General features: G+C 45.8%; 1 protein-coding gene across 3 annotated transcripts in view; it reads left to right on the top strand.

The window, feature by feature from the left end:
* WDR70 (WD repeat domain 70) overlaps nucleotides 1-20,732 on the top strand; it is a 298,472-nt gene that overhangs the window by 267,780 nt on the left and 9,960 nt on the right. For all 3 annotated transcript variants that reach the window (XM_036280095.1, XM_036280098.1, XM_036280096.1), the window contains exons 14-17: nucleotides 5,851-5,951; nucleotides 7,529-7,608; nucleotides 9,560-9,676; nucleotides 11,615-11,777. In XM_036280095.1, the coding sequence (XP_036135988.1) occupies nucleotides 5,851-5,951; nucleotides 7,529-7,608; nucleotides 9,560-9,676; nucleotides 11,615-11,777 (461 nt within the window). The remainder of the gene's footprint in view (nucleotides 1-5,850; nucleotides 5,952-7,528; nucleotides 7,609-9,559; nucleotides 9,677-11,614; nucleotides 11,778-20,732) is intronic.

Raw genomic sequence — 20,732 nt, 5'->3', positions numbered from 1 at the left:
TACCCAAGAGACTTTCTATTTTCTCCAAGAACTTATTCTCATGATGGAATTCTTTAGGCGAGTTTATTATCAGATACAGATGTGATTCATTTAGTGCCAAGGACAACTCCCAGATTCCAGATTTCTACTGCTGTGGTGCTTACCTTAACCTTAGAGCACACGCTGCAGATGAGCTGATTTCAATACGTGCATCTTATGGGCTTGACAGGAATTAATTTGGTAATTAGATGACACTTTTTAAAAACCCTGATCTGTGCATCTGCACCAATGCCTGTGAGGGGCAGAGCCACTCTTCCCTCGTCTGGTTTCTGCAGCAACCCTACAACACCTAAGAGTGCTACGGCTTTTCTTTCTTTCCATCATTGGGCTTCTGTCTGGTTTACCAGAGAGAAAATTCTTTGGAGCGAAGAAGGGGGAAGATTGAGAAGATTCCCAGCAAACAGTGACCGTTGCTGCAGATCTTGTCCTACGCTGTAACCTCTTTGGAGTTTGAGGGGTGTGGAGGAGGGAGACGGGGCAGATGTGAGCTCACTCAGAGAGAAGATGCAAAGACACGGTCTGTCTTTCATCTTTTCTACTCGGGGACCGTCTTCTCGGAGATCAGGTGGGTGCGAAGGAGTCTTATTTACTGGAGACTGCAGCTTACTCACAGGTCTGCTTCCTGAACTCGGAGGGATGAGGCCAAGCCCATGGCCTGTGCATGCTGCAAAATAATCCAAGTTTGGGGACAGCAAGGCTTTGGGAGGACAGGACAAATCCTGGAAAAGTTCAAGGAATTCCCATCTTGCTCTTCTCTCTCCTTAGCTCAGTATTTTAATGTGGAAAGCAGTATTTTCTTCCTCTCTGAAACAAAACTTGTGAAAACCTGAAGAACGTTCTTTCTCCAGTACTTTTCCATTTTCACCTGACTTTTTATTTGTTTTGGACTCACATCTTGATCTGTGTTCTTAGCCTTGAGGATCAGCCCACATGCACATGACCGTCCCAGTGTGTGGGGTAGCCCTGGGGATGTCCGTGACGTGAGGCCGCCTCTGAGCAAAGCGGCCAGACGGTGTGACAGTCCCCTTCACAGGCAGGTGCAAGGCTCGTCATTCGAAAGGTCTGAAAAACGCTTGTTCTCGCAAGGAAGCACCGAGTTAGCTTGTCCACTCTTGGACTCACTGACATAAACAAAACAGGAAAACCCAGATGCAGTTTGGTTTACAGTGTGGTCGGCAGCTGGGAAGGGTCAGGAAGTGGTGTTTCATCATAATCGTGTTTCAGATATAAAATTATGAAGGATGTTGGGCTTCTTTTAGCATGTGCAGTGGAATAAGGCTGGTGTTTGGATATGTGCATTGCAGACGCCTAAGATGTTACACAGACGTTGATTTCTTTTATAGTAACATTTGTGAACTGGGCAGTAGTGGGCTTTTTCCTTTATGATTTTAGTAATACCATCTGCTTTTTAATATAAACTTGCTAAGATTTCTACTTCTGGATTAGGTCGGTTTGGAAATGATTAAAACCTCCATGTGCCTCGCCCCCTGCTCCCCCCCCCCCCCAAACCGGGCTGTTGCATAATTAGGTCATGTAAGGGAACCGGCACTGAGGCTGGAAACACTTCCCCACTTATCCACTGCTCTAGGACAAGGGCATGACCTCGGGAACGCCACCCCTCCTCCCACAAACTTCCTTCTTTTCTTGTGAAGTGGAAACAAGTTTACTAATTTTGTAGTATTGTTGTGAGGATTAAATTACTTTAAGTAACATAAAGGCTCAGATACCTAGTAGTTCCCTTTCCACCCTGTCCTAAAATACAACGTATTTCTCTTACTGGTTTCCTCTTCCTTTCCTTATTTGCTTCCATGATTTCACTTAACATAAACCTTAAAACCACAGAAATAAAGTATTTGGCATTTTTTGTGGCCTTCTCACTTTTGCTCGGGTAATTCCAAAATTCCTGTTCCGGATCTGACACTTGCCGGCCGCGCACAGTGCTCCCTTCTTCCCCAGCCACCCCCTCCTTGTCTTTGGCCTCTGCAGAGAAGAAAGGTCTCTGTGTTGAGCACATGAAAGTCTTGTAACTCCTTCTTGTTAACGGCTTATGATCTCCAACTCCAGTCATGGTCTCTTCACGGCCGCTGCTGGAGCTAAGGACTCTGGGACGGTTCTCAGTGCTGACATGAAAGTGGGCTCTGGCTAAAACACCAACCTGTTTTATGCTGAGATGAAGTTTAGCATGGGCAGCTATGGGAAGCCACCAGGGTCTCACATGTTTTGGTAAAATGAACTGGATTAAATGGATAAACTGCTTCATCAGTGTAATTAACCAAATCAGTGTGTTAAAATATGCAGACTGATTTCAGAATCTAGTTCTCTGGGCGACAGGGGTCTGCTGCCATTGAACCTCATAATACAATGTGAAGGCTGTCGCTTTGATCTGCGTGGACCCCTTGTGCCATTCTTCTCTGGTCCTTTGATTCGGACGGTTCTCTGCACTTGCTGTGTGGCTCAGTCAGTCTGTCGATCTGGATGTCAAGCCCCCAGCCACAGAAGCCTCTTCAGGAACAGAGGCGGGAGGAAGTTGGGTGGGTGGTTGATTGAGTGAATGCACGCTTTCCAGTGGTCATAGCTCATCTGTCTCCTGATGGCTCCTTGGGCTTCTAGCAGGCACGTGTCCCATTGTTGTTAAGCAAAGCCCGGTATGGATGTTTGACAAGTTAGCAGCGCTGCCGCTCTGCTCGCTTCCCAGCCTTGCCGCCGTCTCGGGGAGTGTTTGGTTTGGCAGGTGGCCAGCCCTCCACTACAAGATGCATGTCCTCGACAGGACAGAGTGCGGAGCCGCATTAGCTGCAAAGTCTGTGAAGGTTAGCCAAACACACACAATAAATATTAATAAACAAAAAGGCCCACCCACCTTTGACTTTGAATTCTGTTTCTTCAGTCCATGTTTTGGAATCCCTGTAGTGTTTGATTAATTGCCAGTCTTAGGGTTATTGAGCCTGAAGTATCCTTTGCCTGGGTCAGGCTGCTCAGAGCCCCATGGACTGTGCTGGTGACCCCGTGCCCCGGTGAATGGGCGGAGCTCCAGAATGACTGCACAGTGCAAGGGCCCGCTTGCCTTCCCCTCGCTGCCTTGCGGAAGGGGGTGTGAACGTGCTGACCGGCCCTGTGTGTGTCTCAGACCTTGGGGGAGAAAGGTTGTGAACAGGAATAGAGGTGCAGTGCCCAAGCTTGGGCTCCCTGGAAAGCAATCAGACTTGGTCTGTTCTCCTGGGCCGTTGCCTCTCTCTAACATTTACACTGTCAGCGGAGAGGGAGAGAATAACAGTAACCTGTTGCCCCTGGAAACTGCCTGTTTGGCCGGGTGTCTTGGAATTTACCAGGCCTCCATTGTGGATCTTGTCCAATTCTGCACCCTGCTCACTTGAAAACATAGTTGAGGACCAGTAATCTTAGACTGCTTAGCCAGACCTCTAGAGAAATGAGGAAGAGAAATAACTTAATGCTGTGCCCTTCGGACTGTGCCGGGGCCCTTGGTGAGTGGCCGAGCTTTCCGAGGCTCTTGAAAGCCTCTCTCACTGTGTTCTCTTGCTCTCTGATTCGTGCACACTCCTCTTTCCAGGGGCGCGGGAGGAGAGAACAGACCCTACCGTATTTGTGGGGTACTTGAGTATAGTAATGGTCTGGAGAAATAAAATGATCTCTCACAGGTAGTCATGTTTTAACTTGAACGTCATCTCCAACTCCACTTAGCACAGCAATCCATTTAGGCTTCGGTGAACTGCAACTTTTGGTTCATTTCTTCAGCAGAAATGTATAGAGCACCAGAGACTAATCTAGGCACTTGGGATACATTGCCACCCAAAACAGACCACGATCTCTACCCATGCGGGACATATGTGCTGGTGGAGAAGGCAGGAATATAAGCATAATTAACAATACATTATATATTATGTTAAAAGTGACACATGCTGTGAAAAAAGAAAAAGTGGAGTAAAGGGAGTTGTGGGGTGCAGTTTTAAATAGGATGATCTGGGTAGCAGTGACATTAAAGCAAGGACTTGAAGGAAGTGAATGTGGGCTTGAATGAACGTATTCTAGACAGGGGTTATGAAGTTATGTTTCTGACTGTTCTCGGGTGTCCATATACCTGGTGGTGACCATCTGGAAGTTTCCAGTGGTCTAGGAGTGGCTGTCAGATTGGTCCCAGTAGCCGAGCACCTACGAGCCAGGCTCTGCTTGCAGACCATGAACTCCTGGTATATTCAATGCCATCTGGCCAACCAGGCGCAGTTTATTGAGATAAAATGTGACTGTTATATGTGCATCCATTTTAAAGTATGTTCCAGAAGCCTGTGTGCAAACTATGACAACGCTCCCCCCAAAATCAAACTGTATATGGTCTTATGATTTTTCAAGTTTTTCTGTTAATAGTCACTCACTATTGTGAGTGTGAATAAATAAATATATGTGTGTGTGTATATATATATATTTATCTTAAGTACTTGCTGGCTGACATTGGGTAGTAGGCACCACAGATTTACGAAGTACTATGGAAAGAAAACCTAAACTGTGAAAACCTACCCTTTTAGCTTAAGTTCCCTCATACCATCAGTCATTCTGATTTGATTCTTCTCAGTAGAACAACTCAACCCTCTTCAATGGTGCAGAGCTTAAGAACCACTCCCCTAGGGCATCATCAGACATGAATTAGAAGTCCTGTGGCCTCCTTAGTTTCCCCCTGGTTCCTCAGCACTTCAGGGAAAGATTGGTAGCCGGTCAACTAGATGCATATTTTTTGCCAGTGAGGTGGGAGCCAGAATTTCTATCAAAAGTCTGTCTTAACAAAACTGGGATGGTTAGGGAGAAGAAACCCAAGAAGTTCAACCCAAGGCAGATCTAGGAGACAGAAATTCCATGATTTTCATTTTACTGTTAGAACATAAAATGGCATTATGTAACTGCACCCTTTTCCCCTAGTCCCCGTGCATCGCTTGGTGTGTGAAGGGTTGTTAATAAATGTTGAATTGATGATTCCACTCATTTCTTATCCCATCTCAGTGAGATCTGCAGAACCCAGCACGTGATGCTCGTTCCTGTCGACTTCAGCTTCATCTTTCGCCCCTTAATTCTGTCCCTGCCCTCCCTCCCACCTCTGCCCCTCACTGCAGACAAAAATTAAAAACAGGTTGCAGTTCTCACTGAGAACTCAAGGTTCTTTTTGACCCTTCACTTCCCTCACGAGCAGTGAATTCAAAGGATCAGAACTTCCAGTGAACCGTCTCTGAACCAGTTTTCATTCAGGTTAATGTCAATTCTGCATTCTGCACCTCTGTTTTACTTCTGCTATTGTCCTGCCGGTTTAGCTCATAGACAGGGAGGTATTCTCCAATGCCTGCAAATCTGTGTTGTTCCTGAAAAAGCTTTATGAGATTTGGATCTTCATGAACTGAGAACAGTAACCACCTGGCCTCAATCTGCGCAGTGGGACACACTGTGTGTATAAAAACATGAAGCGCCGAGATCCGAACCCGCTTCGGAGGTGGCAGAGCTGAGCTGTGTGTAGCATTCCAAGGTGCCAGGCTCAGGTGGCAGGGGCGCTGGGGAAGCCTAACTCTGGTTCTGTCGGGGGCCGAGAGCAAGGATGTTAGGAAGGGAACATCTGTTATTTTTATAGTTGTCACACAGACAATGAATGTTGGAATGAAACGTAACTCAGGAATACAACATTATGGCCTAGAAGAAGTCCTGAGAAGTACAGAGGTTCCACTAGGTCGATTCTCCACCTAGTACACTAGCCATCAAAGTACAGAGGAGTTTTCCGTGGGCTGGCCCTGGAGTTGATCCCCATGCCTGTCCTTTCAGAGTGTGGTCCGCTGCCTGTGGCATCCGAAGCTGAACCAGATCATGGTGGGAACTGGAAATGGCTTGGCGAAGGTCTATTATGACCCCAACAAGAGTCAGAGGTATTCAGAAGTGTGCCTGTTTGAGATGGATGACAACAACTGGGGGAAGGCCCCTGATTTTCACCCTGCTTTTATTTATTTCCTCCTTTGATGGGGACCCACCCTTTTAGAAAATGCAGCTGGCACAGAGTAAAGCCTCAAACTTCCAGCATTGTGCTTTGAGAGGATTTGGATATCACCCTTGATCCACACAGAATTCAAAGCGGAAGTTTCCTGGGGATCTGCAGTTCTTTAGCTGAAATGTCGAGTGCAAGGGGGAAGCCCGGCCCACTGCGCCACCACCCTGGACAGTGGTATTAGCCCTGATGCATGTCAGGGATTAACAGAGCAGGGAGCTGACCACTGACAGGAAATGGAACCGGCCAGTCTGTTTTGTTCCCTCTCTGTCTGGCCTTTTATCAGATATGGGTTTGAATGTTCGGCAGGGTGGTTCTGTGCCAGCAGAAGGGGACAGCACAGATAATTCCCCTTCCAACCCCAGGCCCACCCCAAATGCCAAACGTAAGCGGACCAGTGTGTTTCAGAGAACTTTGCTAAAAGCTCAGTTGGTCCCTTAGTTATTCCCATTTCCCTTGGGCACAAAGATGGGCTTGGTCGGGCATGGAGAAGGATGGCTTAGTTTCCCTCTGTTCGAGCACAGAGATGGAATGGTTCTTTTTAGAGTAAGCCTTGGTTAGCTAGTATATAAATTCATATGCTAATTTCACTGGAACCCCCCAAAAACCTGCTTAAATTCCCTCAGGGGGGAAGGAAACCCATTCTTTATGAATTAATATTCATTGGCTGTAATTTGGGTCTGAAAAGAAGGAGACAATCCTGTCTTCCTTCAGAACTTTCTGGGCTAGGGTCGGATCCTTTGTCCTATAAAATAAAGTTATATATTTTGGTATTTGAGAACAAATAGGATTTTGTTTGTTTTTTAATAAAGACATTGAAAATGTGAATATAATTAGGATGAGGGGAGTCTGTACCCCATTTGATAGCACCCATTCAGAAAGTGCTGTCTTTGGGACCTGTAAGAAATGTGCTTATTTGTGCCTCCTTCTCCTGAACGGCGTGGCTCATGTTGCCAAGGAGAGTGAATGTCCGAAGCGCACTTCCGGTTAGTCCCACGCATGCTTGTGCAGTGGCCCCTTGGCTGCACGGCCCAGCCGACTCAGTTCCAGATACTTGTGCTCTTGTACTTGAGATGTGGACAAAGGCCACTTGGGGTCTCGACCACCCACATTGCTTCCATCTGGGACATAAACAAAAATTTGAACCCTCTGACCTTTAGGGTGGAAAGGCTGATTAATGTTAATATCTTCTTAAGATTTTAATTATAAGTCATTTCTATAAACTCTTTACACCAGCCGTCTGCTGCCCGGTTACCTGTGCAGCGCTCCCACTCAGTGGCGATGGGGCTGGCGGGCCTGTTTTCCTGGAGGTTAACGTCTCGGCACTAGGGCCCCGTCTGTTGCCTCCCTGAGAAAGTTAAGGACTTGGTGAAGTGGCTCCTGGAAGCGTCTGATGCTTTCAGCATAGGCTTTCTGTTTCCAAGACCATGTAAGAAAACACTGTGCTTTTACCCTCCTCAGGGGAGCAAAATTATGCGTGGTTAAAACCCAGCGGAAGGCGAAACAAGCGGAGACGCTCACCCAGGACTACATCATCACCCGTAAGTTGTTGGCGGGGTGTCTTCATCATGCATCTCTCTTCTGCTCTAGTGCAGTGCTGATCTCATGGCGTCAGAGACGGGAAAGCCCTCCGAGTTCGGCCTATGTTACAAGCTCTCCCATTCATGTGCACAGGACCGTGAGCCCTGGAACTGCTCAGCCCTCCAGCTCCTGTGACTCATCACGGAGACAGAGTTGTTTCATGTAACTTTTAACCCAAAACGGAAAAGCCTGTTTGAGCCTAATGCATTTCTCCATAGCAGCCTTTTAAAGAATAACAATCTGTTCTAAGAATAAACAAGAAAGAGTGCTGGTCTTGGAATCGGGGGAGCTGTCCGTGTCCAGTTCAGTTACTGCCTGGCAGCGCGACGCTGGACCGGACGTCGTCAGGAGAGGGAGGGGTGTGCGCAGGCTCCCTGTCTCCCGGGGCAGTGCTGTGACCATGCCTAGACCGACCCAGAGATGTTGGGATACAAATTAACCACCTGGGTAGGATCAGAAATCTTACCAGGACACAGCAGCTTCTCTGGGTTTGTCTCACAGCCTCGTTAATCAGGCAGATTTCTGTTTCCCCAGAGCCTCGGGCTCAGGCCAGTTCTAGGTAGCAGCTTGGAAGGAAATCTCAGATGCTATAGGGGCTGGCAGAAGCCCCCAGGACTTGATCGGTGTCTCGGTCCACGGCCCGGGGGCGCTGTGCTGCTGGGTTTCTGCCTGGTGGTGGGGCTCCTAGAAGACCAGCTCTGTTGGAGTCAGGATCAGTAGAGATCCCATGACACTTTTTGCAAGCGTAGAAGTGTTAAAAGTTGGTGTCATGACCAGTCGAGCTCATGTAATTGCATGCGGCCTACTTAAATTCCTCCAGTCGTTTGAAGTGAAAAGCTATTTTTCCCCCTCCTAAAAATACTGTTGTGTCGTGTTGCCCAACAGAGTGACTGGTGACATGTTCCTTTGCTCCCCTGACTCAGGGCAGGCATGTTTCACTGGCGTGTGACAGGGTCCTGGCCCAGGCTGGCTGCTGGAGCAGAGGGTAGGGGGATACTTGAAGCATTTTTGAGGCGGTGTAGACATTTCTGTTATTCATTTTATAAGCTCATGTGAAATCCCTATTATTCCTTTACCTGCCTCTCTCAGTCCTCTGGAAAAAGTTTCCCATTTAAAGGAGGTTTTAATCTGCACGTAAGCGTCCAAAGAAATTATTTGTGTGCACTTTTTTTGCTAAAAAAAAGATATTTAATTCTTTCTCCACAATCTTCTCCCTCTCCCCTCGAATGTCAGTTTCCCTTTTACATCCATATACTCGTTTATATTCTGAAATTCTGACACCGAGTAAACAGACAGCAGCAATTGGACAGAAACTGCTAGGATATGTGTTGTTTCGTCCCACACCTAGAGGTGGGAATAAGTCCCCATCAAGTCGCCACGTCAGGAGAGGCAGGCACCACGTGCCTTCGAGGCAACCTTTATCCCAGTTTCCAGGGATCAGTGCCCCTCCCTTCCGGTCGCTGGGCTTGTCAGCTCCTCCTGAGAGGTGGTCACATTTCAGAAACGTGTGAAGTGATTCCAGTGTTGGGAGGGAACCTGGGCGGACATGCAGGCTGCTGGCGTTGCTCACACGCAGGTCCCGCGAGGAAAAATGAGAGGCAGCCTCGTCAAAGCGTTTCTTCTCAGAACCACAGAAATGCAGTTTAACTGCTGCCCAGGGTTTGGGGAGCGGGGAGCCTCACCAGCGTTTCCATGACTGTGTTTCCCGAGCACCACTGGGTGCCAGGAGAGGTGAACAATGCGTCTGGTCTCAAACAGAAGTGGTTAATTGGTTACAGTGAGACTGTCTCTTATTATTGGAGGAAGGCTGTCATTATGACTTCCACTTCGTCTTTCAGTTAGTCATGCCTTAGCTATGCCTGTGGGTGAAGGGTCCTTATTATAACCAAGTTTTCAAATGTATTCTCGCAGCCCACGCCCTGCCCATGTTCCGCGAGCCCCGCCAGAGGAGCACCCGGAAGCAGCTGGAGAAGGACCGGCTGGACCCCCTGAAGTCCCACAAGCCCGAGCCTCCCGTGGCGGGCCCAGGTGACTGCTCTCGCTGGTGGCCCGCGGAGGGTGGGGGCCGGAGGGGCAGCTCATAGACGATTGGGACCATCTTTTGGGCCTGGGTACTTCATTGTCTTCAAAGAGATTTGTACTAAATAGGTGTTTTCAGACATTTTCTTGGTAGCGTCAGAGGTTTTCGCTGAAATGTAAGATACAGAATCCCTGTGCCTATGGCTGAGAGGGAGCCTGGAGCTCCATCTGCTCCGCTTCTCACCTGAGCACGTCAGGTGGCCTCGAGGACGCGGGGGCTCCCGGGAGCCCAGTTAAAAGCGCGGCTCTCCGTGTTGGCTTAATATGCAACATTGGGACCTGGACCAGAATCCAGCTGAATTAGGTTCCACACAAGGCAGAAAATGGCCATTATTTCATTCTGTGCTGGCGAAATGGAGCTGCTATTTCCCTAGACGATGAACAAAAGCCTTTAGAGTTTTTTGACCAAGTTGGCACAAGAAGAGAGCAAAGCAGCGTTGGCTGTGGTACAGCACAGACCTCAACCAGAACCCCATGTTCTGTTCTCCCCGCGTCGTCTCCCTAGGCCCAGGCCTGCAAGCCGGCAGCTTTGGACTCGTTCGTTCATCCGAACCCGAGTTCTGGGCCTGCGTCTCCTTGGCCTGCCCCTTCAGCACTGAACACATAGCACACATCAGTCTCATTTTTAAACTAATGGTCTCTGCCACCACCCTACGCAAAGTTCCTAAATACTGTCCTGCCTGGAGTATTGAGGGACCCTTGTAACTAGGCACCTTATCTCAAGCCCCCCCCCCCCCCCACGCGAGCGCATCTCACACATGGCTCTCACTCCCAACCCCTCCGGCGTGCATACCGCCACTGCCCCAGGCCCCCCGAGCTTGCACTGTCTGGTTGCGTGTCCAGAGATCAGAGGTTCTCGGTCTGACTCTAACACTTCTGAGCGTCACACCTCACTTCCCTCCGACTCTGACCTTCTGATGTGACTGTTGGTTCACTCCTGCCTCCAGATGCCACTGAATTTTCCTTACTGCATTTTTGTACTTAAACCATTCTGCTCATTGAAAATAACCTTTTCTCTCTTCCAAGCTTTCCCAAATTGGAGTGATCTCGTCCTAAAGAACCTCCCCAACCACCTCAGCTGGAAAGCTCTCTCCTCCCTCTGAGTGAATAATTACCGGCCATACAGTTTCTTTGACAATTAATTATCTCCTGCCTATTTAGACTCTTCATACCTTGATATATATATAATTAATCTTTTAGTGCTGTTTGGCTTTTCGTGTGTGTTATTTTTTAATCTTCCTAAAAGTCCTACATTTTTGACTCTCAGCTGTGTTGGGGACTTACCCCGCCCTTGTGAAGCTTCCTGTCTCCTAGAGCAATACAGTAAAATCCTGCGAGTCAGTGTGTTCAGCTTAGTTATTTTCTCTCCTACAAGGTATTTAGGAGGTCATAAGCTCTAAGATATGTTTCTTTAAAACTAAAATAGCATCCAAAATATATTGGTTATTTTTATTAATTGAATTTCAAAGGATCATGCCTGAGGAATGTTTTTAAGGTCTAGGTATGGCAGACTATTCGTAATTCTTCCAACATTGGTATCATTGTGTAAATTATGCAACTAAGACATAACAAAAATGCCTTTCTATTTAAAACTATTGCGGGGAAGTTGAGGCTTAGTGAGTTCCTACTGTGGTGGTGATCATCACACATGAAAGCTGAAAGGACAGTACTCAAGTCCTGTTGAGATCTGTGTGCTTCAAACAAGCCCAGAAGCCCCGCCTGCTCAGGGTCCCGATCCTGTAGGAGGACCCACTCTGTCATCCTAACCGGCCACGGTGGAAGCCAGCGCCGAGGGGCTCAACCCGGTCAGATAGGTAGAATGTTCACAGGGCACACGGATATGTTGTCATGCTCATTATGTTTCAGTCGTGGGTGTTCTGTAAACAGGTCGTGGCGGCCGCGTTGGAACCCACGGCGGTACCCTGTCCTCATACATCGTGAAGAACATCGCGTTGGACAAGACCGATGACAGCAATCCCCGCGAGGCCATCCTGCGCCACGCCAAAGCCGCTGAGGACAACCCATACTGGGTGTCTCCCGCGTATTCCAAGTAAGGAACCGGTTATTATGTTTAATGAATTGGGAAGAGCATAACAATGGCTGCTTTGAGGTTCTAACTTCTCCATTTCCTGTTTTATTCTCAAGCATGAAAAATAGGCCAGGTGTGCGTAGGACCCTAAAATAGTGAATTTTCTAACCAGGCCAGTTCCACCCGTTATAGCCTAGTGTAAACCATTATGTGAAGCCCATTCTACCTATGATAAAAAAAATGACTGCCTATTTGCATTATCTTAGTTGAGGAGGGTTAAAAGCAATGAAGGGGAGGAGTTTGTAGGTCTGTTAATAGGACGCACTTTTACTTGCAGATCTGTATGTAACACTCACACAGGCAGAGTAGAGCCTGCTGCTCGGATCCCCTCAAATAGCTTAACGTGGGTGAACATGTAGTGGTTCTTAAAGCAATGGAATCAGCTACATTTACACTGAAGAAAGGTGCTATAGTGGAATTTGGGATTCTTTTTAACTTTTAATTTTAAACTAATTTTAGACTTACAGAAAAGTTGCAAAAACAGTACAGAGAATTCATGTATACTCTTCTCCCAAGTTCCCCTAATGTTAACACCTTACATAACCATAATACAATTAATTAGCAACAATACATGATAACACTGGTACGATAGTGTTAACTAAGCTACAGACCTTATCTTATTTCCCCCCGTTTTCCCACTAATGTCCCTTTTCTATGCTGGGATCCTATAAAGAAGACCAAGTGGCATTTAGTTGTTACTTCTCAGCCTCTTCCAGTCACAACACTTTCTCAGTCTGTCTTGTCTTCCATGACCTTGAGACGTTCAGTGAACACTAGTCTGTTACTTTGTACACTTTCAAGTTGTCCACTATTTTCTCATGATTGGGATGAAACTATACATTTTTGGCAAAAAATAACACAAGGGTGATGTATCCTTCTTAGCGCATGATATCAAGAGCCTCAGTTACTGTCTTATGACAGGTGATGCTAACTGTGATCACGTGGTCACGTGTGTATCTGCCACGTTTCTGCACCGTGAAGTTTCTGTCATTGCATTTTGAACTAATACATTTCTTGGGGTGATATTTTAAGACCATGCAAATCCTATCTCTCCTTAAACTTTGCTGTCTAATTTTATCACCCACGGATATGTTTGCCTGCAATGTTATCACTGTGGTGCTTGCCTAACAGTGACTTTCTATTTTCCTGTTTTCTTCTGCATTTATTAATTATATTCTACTGAAAGGAAGAATGGTCCCTTCCACATTTATTGTTTTTTTCCCCAACTATATTTTGTACCAGTATGAACTTTAAGATACTTTATTCTATGGGTTGAAATCCAGTGCTGTCATTATTTAGTTTGTTGCTCACAATGTTCCAGCCTTGGCCGGGAGACTCTCCTTCAGAACGGTCCTGTCTTCCTACAGGTCCCTGTATTCTTTTCCTTACTTTTCGGCACCAGGAGATGTTGCAGGCTCATCTTCCCTTTTCTTGCCTGACTCATAGAATCAACCACTTCTCTAAAGAGCCCTGTTTCCTTTGGGTGGAGAATGATGTTTCGAAACCAGCAGGTTGGTGCTAGCTGTGCTCACCGTTACCGAAATGTCATTGCTTCTAGGTCTTCTCAGCTGACAGAGCTTGGAAGTACACGTATACACACTAACCTACGCATGGACACACATATCTTTCTGTGTATCGCTACCTGTGTTTATATTTTAAAACCATGAGTTTGAACTGATGTCTCTGGTTTCAGTTCCATACCGCAGGGTTCATCTAACCTTTTCCTTTTCGGTATTCGTAACTTCTTTCTCCAGTAGTGAGAAAGCCAGCTCTCATGATCTACAATGTGTTTCCTGGTTCAGTTCTAGCATTCACATAAAGGAGTTTCAGGACTCTGCCCCCGGTGAGAAGCACTTTCCCTCACTAGATTTCAGCATTTGTGTACAGGTCTTTCTGTCTTGTCTAGTCTCACAGTATCCAGTCAAGATTCTGTTTTCCAGTTACTTAGCTTAGATCTTTTTTCCTCTACTCCTGTCTGTGGGGTTGTGTTATTCTTTTGAAATACAGTCAGGCTCATTTGTTGTTGTTTTTATTTTATTTTTTATTTTTAGAGAGAGGGAGAGAAAGGGAGAGAGAAACATCAATGTGAGAGGGACGCATCGATTGGTTGCCTCCCACATGACCCCGACCAGGGCCGGGACAAACTGCAACCAAGGTACGTGCCCTTGGCTAAAATTGAACCCAGAACTTATTGGTCTGAGGGCTGACGCTCTACTGCTGAGCCAAACCGGCCAGGGCACATTTGTTGGTGTTTTTATTCCTTTTTGAGGTTTCCCCCACCTTCTGCTATATTTTTAGGGTGTGTATATAGGGTATGCAAAATATTACTCTGATGCTGGGAGTCAGAACTTTAAAAGAGATATACTCACTCCCTCTTCATCCCTACTCCCCTGTTCCTATGCCCCACCTTATTTCAGTCCTTTCCCCCACTCACTCCCTGTAGGTAACCAGTCTCTTCAGTTTCTGGCTAATCTTTCTGATATTTCTTTTGCACAGATGAGCAGATACGTATTTTCTTATATTCCTTTCTTTCTTGCTTGAAGGGTAGCATGGTATAAATATTCTTTTGGGCTTTGCTTTATTTCACTTAGCAGTATGCCCTGTAAATCACTCTATATCCATTCACAGAGTTCATTCTCATTCTTTGTCATACCTGTGTAGTACTCCATTGTATGGATGTACCTTGGATTATTCAACCACTCTCCTATGTATAGGTATCCAAGTTGTTCCTTGTATTTTGCAATTATTAAAAATACCTCAGTGAGTAAATCTGTGCATGTATATTTTTGTATTGTTGGAAGTGTATTCATTTTTTCTTGATGTATTTATGTATTGCTAAAGCTTTCTCTTCAATGATAAGGAATCTGGACCCTGATCACTTCTCAAAACATCAGTATGCTGGAAAAAAGTCCCTTACGAACCAACTCCACTTACGTGTTATACTGATATCAGTCTCCCATCTGCTAATTATGATGAGCTACTTTGCTTGGGCTCTTTAGAAGCAGACTCAGAGATAAACGATTCTTATAAAGGTGATTTATTAAGAAGCATTCCCAGAAAAACCAGGGGTGTGGAGAAGTGTAATGGCACCAAGGGTTCCAAAGCTAAGCACAGTCTCAGGGATGGTCGCGTTGGCTCCATCCCACAGGGAGACCCTGGACACCCAGGTCTGGGGCACAGGAACTATACTCCAGTGTCTGTTGGTTACTGGTAATGGCTGGAGAGGGGTTTGGGGAGACAGTCCCGGGCCCTTCCAGCTCCCCAGGGCTTTATCGACTTGCCCACAGCCCCCTGACAGAGAGAGCTAGGAGCTGCTGTTGTGAGTGAAAGCACCCTGCCCAAAAATGCTCCAGGGGTTTGAGGGTGTCTGCCGGGAGTACTGTCCTCTGCTGCACGTGCTGTGGCAGGACAGACTTGACCGTGTAATGTGTGGTGCCTGTTCGCAATGTGTACTGACCGGACGGTACATATGCAGCGTCTCTGGACCATCGTTGGAAAGTATTACAACAGCTAAGAGGTCATAGCAAGGCTGGCCAGCTACATTGTGTGCATTAGCCTCCGCTCGTGTGGAATGTGTGTGGGTCTGAGCTTTATTACCGCATCGTTGGCAGCCGGATAAGCTTATAGATTATGCCTCTGTTGACACTTCTGTTTTTAATGGAGTAGTTATTTTCTATTATTAGAAATTTTTTTATATTTAAAAAAAATTGTTTAGAAATGTACCAAAAATTAGCCGAGGAAAGAAGTGTAAACAGAGCCATAGTTTTCAATTTGCTAAACACAGTGAGCATCATTTTGACAGCAGACTGCTCCAAATAGATGTGTATAGGTTTACACACCAAGTAAATCATGGAGGTGTCTCCGCAAATATTGAAATAATACAGCTGGCTGATTATTGATTGATATGAGCAACATCTAACTCAAAGGAAGACGGTGTCAAGGGCTAAATTACTGCTGAAGAACATGATACACTGAGAAGGTCTTTTAGGACCTGCTGGATAGCAAGTCACTGCTGGAACCCAGACCATCTGTCCCAGACCAGCAAGCCACTGCTGAACCACTGCTGAACCTAGACCAGAGAGTGCCAGGTTCGGTTCCTGCTAAGGGCACATACCTTGGTTGCATTTTGTCCCTGGCCCTGGGTTGGGGTCGTGTGGGTTGCAACCACTTGATGTGTCTCTCTCTCATCGATGTTTCTCTCTCTCTCTTCTTTCCTCTCTCCCTCCTGCTCTATCTGAAGATAAATGCAAAAAAAAAAAAAAAAAAAAGTCCTCAGGTGAGGATAAAGCTGGCCTCAGAATTTCCAGTTATTGTTTTAACTTCTAACAACTAATTGTTTTGATAGAGGATCGGGCTTCAATTTAACATATAATTTTCATGTACTGCATTTTAAGTAATACATGCACACAGTGGGAGAAAACCCAGCAGTGCTAACGGGTAGATAGCGGACACTTGACAGCCTCCCTTTCACCTTGAGCCCTGGTTCCTTCATTCCACTGCTCAGAGGTGCCCATCACGGCTGGTCTTGTACTTCCTCCCAGAGACCGGTCATGTAAAAATGAGCAGGTGTGTGTATAGCTATTCATTATTTAAAAACAGGTATATAGCATATTATACAAGCTAGTTTCTGTTGGTTGGTTGGTTTTTTACTTTGTTTTGTTACCTAGGAGATTGGACCAGATCCAACCATACATATCTAGCTCATTCTTTATACTTCCTTGATATTTTTCATTGAAGGATATACTTTTCTAAGACAACACTCTATTGTTTTCAGTCTTTTGCTTTCATAAATACTGAAATTAATATCGTTGGACATACATATTTGCCTACATGTGCAAAACTTCTAGAAATAGAATTACCAAGTCAAAGGGTATTTGTATTTTAAATTCATATAGGTAGTGGTTAGTTTTCCTCCAAAGACCTTTTAGCCAACTTGCCCAGTGCTAGGTGAGTGCTTACTTTCATAGTGACCAGTCTCACAGGTGAAAATTTGAATTCCATTATAGTTACACTTACATTTTCAAGCATGTTTTCATATATTAAAATCTTTTTTTTCCTTTCGAACTTTCTGTTTTGGTCCTTTGCACATTTGTGTATTGGTTGACTGGTCCTTTTCTTACTGATTTGTAAGAGTTCTTTATAGTAAGGACTTTAACCATTTGTATGTCATGTATTGAAAATATTTCTCTTGCCCTGGCCGGTTTGGCTCAGTGATTAGAGCATCGGCCTTCGGACTAGAGAAACCTGGGTTCGGTTCCCACTAAGGGCATATACCTTGGTTGCAGTTTGTCCCCGGCCCCTGGTTGGGGTCATGTGGGTGGCAACCACTCAATGTGTGTCTCTCTCTTCTTTCCTATCTTCCTCCTGCTCTATCTGAAGATAAATGCAAAAAAAAAAAAGTCCTCGGGTGAGGATAAAATAAATAAATAAATAAATACTTCTCTTAGTCATTTTTGTATTACTTTGTTTATTGTGTTTTTCCCATGTGAAAAATTTTTATTTTAACGTAGTCAGTTTTAGAAATTTTTTCTTTCTTGGGTTTTGTTTTTGTTAGGAATACCTCCACTATCTAAGATTATTTTTCTTAACTTTTTCTTTTACCTTTTAACCCCCTTCACCCATTTCTTCTATTATTTTTAATTTTAACTCATCTTTATTGTTGAATGTATTACAGATGTTCCCCCCCCCCCTTTTTCCCCATTGACTTCCTCCTCCCCTATCCTGCCCCATCCTGCCTTCCCCACACTATTGTCAGTGTCCATTGCTCATGCATATATGCATAGAAGTTCTTTGGTTTATCTCAATCCCCCCTCCCCTTCCGCCTTCCTTTTGAGGTTCATCAGTCTAACAACCAATTTGTACTTCTTAATTCCTTCATCTTTTTCACCCATCCCCTCAGCCCCCACCCATCTGTCAAGCAACAAAAAGTTCTCTGTATCTATGAATCTGTTTCTGTTCTGCTTGCTTATTTTGTTTGTAGATTCAATTGTTGATAGATATGTATTAATTGCCATTTTATTGTTCATATTTTTTTTTGTTCTTCTCCTTCAAGAAGACCCTTCAACATTTCATATAATACTGGTTTGGTGGTGAAGAACTCCTTTAGCTTTTTCTTATCTGGGAAACTCTTGATATGACCATCGATTCTAAATGATAGATTTGCAGGATAGAGTAATCTTGGTTGTAGGTCATTGCTTATCATCACTTTGAATATCTCTTGCCACTCCTTTCTGGCCTGCAAAGTTTCTTTTGAGAAATCAGCTGACAGTCTTATGGGAGCTCCTTTGTAGGTAATGAACTGCTCTTTTCTTGCTGCCTTTAAGAGTCTCTCTTTGTATTTAACCTTTGGCATTTGATGATGATGTATCTTGGTGTGGACCTCTTTGGGTTCATGTTGTTTGGGACATTCTCTGCTTCCTAGACTTTTATGTCTGTTTCCTTCACCAAGTTAGGGTAGTTTTCTGTCATTGTTGTTTCAAATAGGTTTTCAATTTTTTGTTCGCTCTCTTCTCCTTCTGGCACCCCTATAATGCAAATGTCCCAGACGCTCCTTACACTATCCTCATTGTTTTGAATTCTTTTTTCTTTTTGCTATTCTGATTGGGTGTTTTTTGCTTCCTAATATTCCAAATTGATGGTTTGATTTTTGGCTTTACCTACTCTACTATTGATTCCCTGTATATCATTCTTTATTTCAGTTAGTGCCTCCTTCATTTCTGACAGATCCTTTTTTTATGTTGTTGATGTTCTCACCAAGTTCCTTGAGCAACCTTATAACCTGTGTTTTGAACTCTGCATCTGATTGATTGCTTATCTCCATTTTGTTTAATTTTTTTCCTGGAGTTTTGTTTTTTACTTTCATTTGGAACATGTTTCTTTGTCTCCTCATTTTGGCTGCTTCCTTGTGACTGTTTCTATGTATTAGGTAGAGTTGCTATGTCTCCTAGGCTTCGTAGGGTGGCCTATTATTATAGGTGTCCTGTAGGATCCAGTGGCACAGGCTCCCTGATCTCTCCAGCTGGGCCCTCAAGGTGCACCCCTAGTGTGGACTGTACACCCTTGTGCTGTAATGGAGTCTTGATTGCTGTTGGAATGTCAATGGGAGGGATTTACTCAAGCTGATCAGCTGTAAGGACTGGCTGTGCCCACTGACCACTGGCCTCTGACTACCTTGGAGGATCAGCTGTGTAGGGGCCACCACACAGAGCAAGACTTACTTCATCAGGGCTCTGGTACCCAGAGTCTGCTCATTGATTGTGTCACTTGTGGCAGTGGTTGGTGGTGGTGCTTCACAGTGTTCTGAAGCTGACCACTGGGTGTGCTGGCTCTGAAGCAAGAACAGCCACCGCCTGTGTTCTACCCGGGGCCACCTTTAGTAAGCTACAGAGTGGTCTGCAGATGGCTACTGCTTGTGCTGGGCTTGAAGGTGCCCAGGAAAAGCCAAGCTGTGAACTAAGGCTGCTGCTTCTAGTGCCCGGCCTGGGGCCACGTAATGGAAGGCATGGGGCTCGCTGAGCCAGATGCTGCTTATTTGAGAGATTTTAGGAAGCTCTGACGCAGGAACCAAGACAGGCTAATCCTGTAGTAAAGACTTTGGAAACGGCTTGGGTGTCCTGGCCCGTTTGGTTCAGCGGTTAGAGTGTCAGCCTGCAGACCAGAGAGACCTGGGTTCTCTTTCTGCTAAGGGCACGTACCTCAGTTGCAGTTTGTTCCCAGCCTTGTTTGGGGTCGTGTGGGTGGCAACCACTTGATGTGTTTCTCTCACATTGATGTTTCTCTCTCTTCCTCCTGCTCTATCTGAAGCAAAAATGTTCGCCCGGTGTGGATAAAAAAAAGAAACAGCTTGGGTGGACCCAAATGTTGGGTGGGGCGGGGCCTCAGGGAATTACTAGGGTGGGGAAAACAGTGTGAGCCAGGTTGCTAGAGTCCCAGATATGGTGGCTGCCTGCCGCCCCAGGGAAGGGCTCACCAGAGGAATATCAGCCTCCGCCAGCACGTCTATCCAGGAGAAGGCCGCCTCTCCAGCCCTCGTCCTGAGGCCAAACAGCTTATTTCTTCCCTGTATACCTCTGGCGCCCCTCAAGCTGCCTCCCCCTGAGCTCAGAGGGAGCAAGTCAGAGTAAGTCCGTGCGCGGGACCTTTAAGAGGAGCTGCCTGGGGCTCCCTGTGCCTCAGCCTCCCTGAGTCTCACTTACCGCTGGTTATATAGCCAGAAGTTATGGGTATTCTCTTCCTGGCACTTGGACCCTGAGCTGGGAGCCTGGTGTGGGACGGGGACCCCTCAGTCCTCAGGGAGGACCTTCCCAGCCGAGGTGTCCTCCTGATTTTTATTCGCCACACGTGGGTGTGGGACCAGCCCGTCCCCTCCGCCCCTCCTACCAGTCTCCATGTGGCTGCTGCTTTAATTTCGCAGTTGTAGGACTTCCATTCAGCTCGGTGTCGGGCGGTTCTGAAGGATGGTTGTTCTGTATTTAGTTGTAATGTTGATGTGGTTGTGGGAGGAGGCGATACTGTGTTTACCTTCCCGCCATCCTGACCCGGGCCTTCACCCATTTCTGCCTCTCCTCACCCCTCATCTATAACCACCAACCTGTTCTCTTTATCAATGAGCTTGGCTATTTTTGGGGGGGGGGGGGAAATCCATATAAGAGAGATCATATAGTAATTATCTTTCTTTGACTTATTTCACTTTATAGGATTATTCTTTAAATATCACCATCTTTCTATTTAGTGCTCATTTTAAGAGTGAAATCTTTGATTCACCTGGAATGATTTTAGTGCTCTTATTTATGTGCTATGGCTACTGCATCAGATTACCACAAACTTGGTGGTTTCAAAAGCAAAAATGGATTCTCACTGTCTGGAAGCCAGGAGTCTGAAATAAGGTGTTGGCCAGAGCCACACCTCATATAGGGG

The sequence above is a fragment of the Molossus molossus genome, unplaced genomic scaffold (assembly GCF_014108415.1).
Source record: "Molossus molossus isolate mMolMol1 unplaced genomic scaffold, mMolMol1.p scaffold_m16_p_3, whole genome shotgun sequence".
NCBI classification, from domain to species: Eukaryota; Metazoa; Chordata; class Mammalia; order Chiroptera; family Molossidae; genus Molossus; species Molossus molossus.
Note: the sequence above shows the minus strand (reverse complement) of the source record. Positions and strands in the feature narration are given on the sequence as shown.